This window comes from Protobothrops mucrosquamatus, unplaced genomic scaffold (genome assembly GCF_001527695.2).
Source record: "Protobothrops mucrosquamatus isolate PMUCROS unplaced genomic scaffold, P.Mucros_1.0 scaffold_209, whole genome shotgun sequence".
Lineage (NCBI taxonomy): Eukaryota > Metazoa > Chordata > Lepidosauria > Squamata > Viperidae > Protobothrops > Protobothrops mucrosquamatus.
Window position 1 is genome coordinate 596,518 of NW_015386285.1, and position 5,969 is coordinate 602,486.

Consider the following 5,969-nt stretch of genomic DNA (forward strand, 5'->3'; position numbering starts at 1 on the left):
GAAGAAGAAGAAGAAGAAGAAGAAGAAGAAGAAGAAGAGGAAGCAGCAGCTGAAATTTGATTTGCAGTAAGCATTTCTAGCAAAAGGAACAAAGAAATTACTCTCTCAGCTCTGACCACCAGCCATTTAAATATTCATCTTCTGACATTAATCAATTTGTGGCAATGACGTCTAAGCGACGTTGCAAATGACGGCCTCATATCCCCTTCTTCACTCTCCTTAACAACAAACAGATTTGTTGGGAGCCTTTCCTAAACAAATGGGTTGTCGCTGTTCCTTTTAACACATGTTTGCAGAGTCACGGGATCCACCCAGCAAAATGATGCCAATGCTACAAAATGAGCTGTTTAACTGTAGCTTTCCCAATTTTCTTCAAAAGAAAAAGAAAAAAAGAATGGACTTCAATACCCAGCTTTCTGCTACAGGCCTAGGATGAATGAATGGAAACATCTGTTTCAGGATGGGGCCGATTGGCTAGTTCAAAAATTAGCAGTCATTACTTAGCGTGGAAGTAAATCCTCTTTCAATACAGCCCCCAAAGAACCGTATTGACTCTGAAAATATATAACATTCCAGAATAGTATGAAAAGATATCCTATTTTCAACCTACCAACAAGTTTCCAGTGGAGATTCATCTGTAATTTTCCAGATGTAAACACAGCAACCCTTTTTTTGCACAGAGCAGTGAATTTTAAAAGAGGTTCAGGGTATCATACATTTCACAACCGATGTGTCATGTGTTTATTCAGAATATTTATAACTTCTCGGTCAATATCAGGGCCTTGAACTATTAAAGTTGTTTTATCCTAAATGGATGCCAAGTTTAAAATGCTTTAAGATGCTGATAAGAGATACGGGGTTCAAACTTCATCCAAAACCAGCTAACCAGGTTGGGTTCATCTCACTGAACCACGATATGACTTTATGCTTTACAGACTATTACACTTTGTAAAATTTGAATGGTGGTTTAGCATGTTGAGTTAGTCCAGCCAATGAAGGCTTAGTCAAGACACCATGATTTATCATAATATTTGTATCAGGTTGCAGAGAATATCTGCATCAAGGCATGTTAATTTTCATGACCAACTGCTGCCAATAGTATGTGGGGGCAACTCTAGTCAAAACTAGTCATGATTAGATATTCAAGAATGTGGTCTAAGGTAGAACCTTCATGGGGATGTAAAAAAGATGCTGAGACTCTAGAAAGAGTGCAGAGAAGGGCAACAAAGAGGATCAGGGGACTGGAAGCTAAAACATATAAGGAACGGTTGCTGGAATTGGGTATGTCTAGACCAGGGGTAGGCAACCTTGGCTCTTTTATGACTCCTGGACTTCAACTCCCAGAATCCCTGAGCCAGCATGGCTCAGCTTGGAAACCTCTCCCTTTCCCCTCAGCATGGCTGGCTCAGGAATTCTGGGAGTTGAAGTCCACCAGTCATAAAAGGGCCAAGGTTGCCTACCCCTGGTCTAGTCTAATGAGCTTCTGATCTTACCTGTTCCAAGAAGAACAGTTCAAATTTGAAACACAATCCAGCCTTAACTTGTTTTCCAACAGTTTAGCCAATGCTTTCTACTCCATTTTCTTAGCAAGATCCCTTTTTCTTTTTAGCAGCAACTTCAAAAACGCATTTGTTAAATTGTGTGGACTTTAAAAGAGCCAAGTAAGGCAGGGTGCAAAGTACAAGCAATAAAGGGTTTATTGTTTCATTAGAGCAAACCAGGTGCGTTTATACCGGGGAACTCAGTGTAACAGAACACTCTCGGTAAAGTAGATATATTTCTAAAGTTTTTTGCGCTTGTATTCCTCTTCACCTCCTTTTCCCCCCTAAAAACGTGCTAATATTTCAAGGGCGACATCACTCCCGCAATTAGCACACTCTGCTTTCTAAATGAAATAAGCATGAGGTCTGCAGCCAAATGCACCTCAAGAAAACACCATTCTCAAATTCACCAACAAGGGGAGCAGGGTGAAATTTCCATGGAGGGAGAAGATATAAAGCCAACACACATTCATGTGATCCATTCTTGTGATCTTACCCACATTCATGTTCCATCCTGCTCTACATCCTCCATAATTTTCCTTCTCTCCATTTTTCCTGTCACGATTGGAAAATCAAGACTCTTTTCAACTCAAACATGGAGAGAACATGAATGTGGGTAGGGTCACAAGGCTAAAAATGCTAGGCTACAGAGATAATTGTGTTTTACACAAACTTGCAGGAGTGCCCGGCACTGAATGGGTAATTCATCATTACAAGAGTACACAAGTGTCACAGGTTCGGTCTTCAGCCTTTCCACTTAAGGTTGAGATAATCTCCTGGTTGAGACCGGAAAAGAGGGAATGGGTGGACCAAGAGGGAAATGGCAATAACACAACTTCCAAATTGTTATTGAAGCATGTCTGGTTCCAAATGTTACTTATTTTGAGTTGCTTCTCTTTTTTTGTTAGCTTCAGATAAATCAGGAGATGCTAAGGGATAAAGGATATTTCTGTATCTTTACATCCTGGGGGAAGAACTGAATGAGTAGCTGAGGGCCAGGATCGACCTATCTACAGGACTTATCTACCTGTTTACCCCACATCTGTAGCAGAAGCGGGAAGTTGTCTTCGCGAGACAACTTCTAAGGGATGCTTATCACAAGTGAGGCTCCCCTGAAAAGCTCAACCCAGCCCTAATCTTTACAAAAGCCCATTCTGTATGACAATCGGTTCAAATATTCGCAATATAAATGCAAATATCTAAATTCCCGTATTAACATCCTAATTGCACTGAGCGCTCTGCAGACAACTCCTTGGCTACAAGGCGCATAGGAACAAAAAAAAAAGCATTAAAAGGACACACCATATGAACCTTTTTTTTCTATGTAGTGTAAACATTTCATACAGGGACATATGTTTTCTGTCCAAACAGAGAGTCCAACTTCAGGTCCAACTGTGTAGGTGGGCAAACTTCTGCCCTTGTTTGAGTTGAAAATAGTCTTGATTTTCCAATTGTGACAGGAAAGATGGAGAGAAGGAAAATTATGGAGGATGTAGAGTAGGATGGAAGCACGGGGTATCAAGAGAAGTCATGATTGTGGGGTAGAAGTCAAGTTCTGAATGATGATGTTCCATCACTGGAGATTATCAAGAAGAGTCTGGACAGCCATTTGTCTGGAATGGTATAGGGCAGGGGTCTTCAAACTTGGCCCTTTTATGACTTGTGGACTTCAACTCCCAGAATTCCTCAGCCAGTCATAAAAGGGCCAAGTTTGAAGACCCCTGGTAGAGGGTCTCCTGCTTGAGCTAGGGGTTGGACTAGATGACCTTCCTTTCAACCCTATGTCTATGTTTTATGATGATGTCATGAATGCTTCTGGTGTCCCTTGCCTCAATGGCCACTCACAGAAGGGAAATAATATAAAAACAATAAGCATCAATGCTTTCTGAAGCTGTTATGAAATCTCTGCTAGATCTGAGTGACACCTCCTGGATATGGGTGTATTTCTTGAGTTTCACAACGCTGTTTCTCTTTTGCTTGCAATCAATCTTAAAAAAAACAACAACCCAAGACTAAAACCCCTTTAGGTCAAACCTTGAAAAGTGATTCTGAATAATACATAAATTGCTATGGAAAAGAAGGGCACGCCCCTATCTCATCAACATCCTGAGATGTAATTAACTGTGTATGTATTCTGGAGAAATCTATTAAAGCCCCAGACGTTTATTCTGCAGAAGTGAGGCCAAATGGCACATTAGTGCATTTTATCACTAAATTAATCAGCAGATTTAATTCATCCACATCCTTGTGGTCACAAGCCGGGATAACCTCTGAGGCTGAACTTTATTTGCTATTGCGAGGTGGGATCTTCTCTTTGTTATTATTTTGTCGGTTGTCGAGTTTCAGGCCAGTGATCGGATCTCTGTTGAAAACCTTTCCCATTTCTTTCCTATGAGATTGCTTAATCCAACCCAGCTTTTTTTTTCCAGTTTGCAGAAAAGTTACCTCACTATTTTTCATCATCTCGTCAAAATATGCAAGAGAGGTGCCGTTTTACCTTGCATTGTCCCTTCCGTGAGACTTCAAGAAGTTCATGTTGCGGTATCTGGACAGGAACGCGACAAGCTGGTCATTTGTCCTGTGAAACAATTTGTGGGAAACGAATATTAAAAAAAAAAAAAAGGACCAACGCTTGCTCTCATCGTCACGTCAGAAGAAATGATGGCTTGGGTTTACATATACAGGGTAGTCCTCGGCTTACAACCGTTGGTTTAGTGGCCATTCGAACTTACGACTGAAAAAAAGGGATTTCCAACTGTTGCTTGCGGTTATGACCGTCACAGCCTCTCAATGGGCCAGATGGCGTAAGTTGAGGACTGCCTGTATCCATTAGTCTAGGGCAAGGGTCTTCAAACATGGCCCTTTTATGACTTGTGGACTTCAACTCCCAGAATTCCTCAGCCAGGCATGCCTGGCTGAGGAATTCTGGGAGTTGAAGTCCACAAGTCATAAAAAAGGGCCAAGTTTGAAGACCCCTGGTCTAGGGGGGGTCTCCAAACTTGGTAAGTTTAAGCCTTTGGACTTCAAGTCCCAGAATTCCCCAACCTGGCTGAGGAAGTCTGGGAGTTGAAGTCCACAAGTCTTAAAGTTGTCAACTTTGGAGACTGCTGCATTAGCCTAATCACCAACTTTGAAGAAAGATCCTCACGGTCCCATGGAGCTACTAAAACCGTGTTGATTTTAATATTTAACATTCAATCTGACCTTAAAAATCACACTTTCCCCCTTGACGGGGAAGAATTCCCGTGAATGAATGGGGAGGGGGGAAAACTCATTCAGGATTTAGACCGAACCAGATTGGCATTTCATTTTCCTAGTTTTTTTTCCCTCTTAATGCCAACATTCATTTCGTCTTTGAGACACACCAGGAGAGCTTTATATTTTCAGACAGGAAAGGCCCCCACCCTGATCAACCCCTTGCCTTTTTGCAAAGCTGAGACCCGTGTGTGAAAGACACATCAAGTGTGAAAGAAACCCACAAGTGCGAAATTCTTCCTGTCCCTTTTGAAGGCTTGGAAGAGGGGAGGAGAGGGGGCGGAAATAAAAGCAGACTTTAAGGTTGTTTTAAACTCCACGCACAAAGCAAATTCTTCCAGCTCATTACCAGGAGCAGATTTACTGTCACATCCCTGAAATTTTTATGCCATATAAATCTGTTACCCTTTAAGATGTCAGAAGCCTCCCCGTCTCTCGCCGTCTCTCCCCTTCTCCGTCTAGCTAGCTTCCACCCACTGTGTTTGTGCTACCTCCCTAGAATTTCAAATCAACTTTGCATTCGCTCCGTCTTCATCAAGCTTGTGAAGGGAAAACAACGGAAAAGTTATTCTTCCTGCTAAAAGGGAACTCATGGATATGCAGAGAGCTGTGTTGCCAGGAAGGAGATTGCAAAATACTCTGAGTGGTGTGTATGAGAGTGTTCTTCTCTTTGTACTTCAGTTTCTCCAGGGCATCCAACCATTTGGAGCTAGAGAGCTCTCCACTTGTATAATTATGGATCAAAAGTTACTTTCAGACTTTCTTGTAGGTGCTGACTGATTAAACACAGTTTTGAAAATCTTTGGTTAGAAGAAAGGGAAGGGAAGGCTCCATAGGCCAATCTTTTCCTTTTTACAATCCTGTAATCTCTTAATTTGGGGTAGAATTGGAGCAACTGAATGGAGATGAGCATTTATGGGTAGGATGCCTTCCCTGATGCCCACATAGCATATGCAGCAGATATTTTCTCTTTTAAAGACAACAAAGTGATCACCAGGAAGTATAAAACAATACAGTTTTAATAAATAAAACCAAGCTTTCGATGGCCTAAAACTGCCATCATCGTCAGGGTATAATCAGGATGCTGGGAGAGCTTGCTTATAAATACAGTCATGTCTGCGCACGGCTCCTAGATCTCGTGACAGGTCCCGGCCGGCCAATCCTGGCCTCATC

General features: G+C 41.8%; 1 protein-coding gene across 1 annotated transcript in view; it reads right to left on the reverse strand.

The window, feature by feature from the left end:
* XYLT1 (xylosyltransferase 1) overlaps positions 1–5,969 on the reverse strand; it is a 67,106-nt gene that overhangs the window by 19,131 nt on the left and 42,006 nt on the right. Inside the window, exon 5 of the mRNA XM_015826353.1 lies at positions 4,039–4,119. Within this exon, the coding sequence (XP_015681839.1) occupies positions 4,039–4,119 (81 nt within the window). The remainder of the gene's footprint in view (positions 1–4,038; positions 4,120–5,969) is intronic.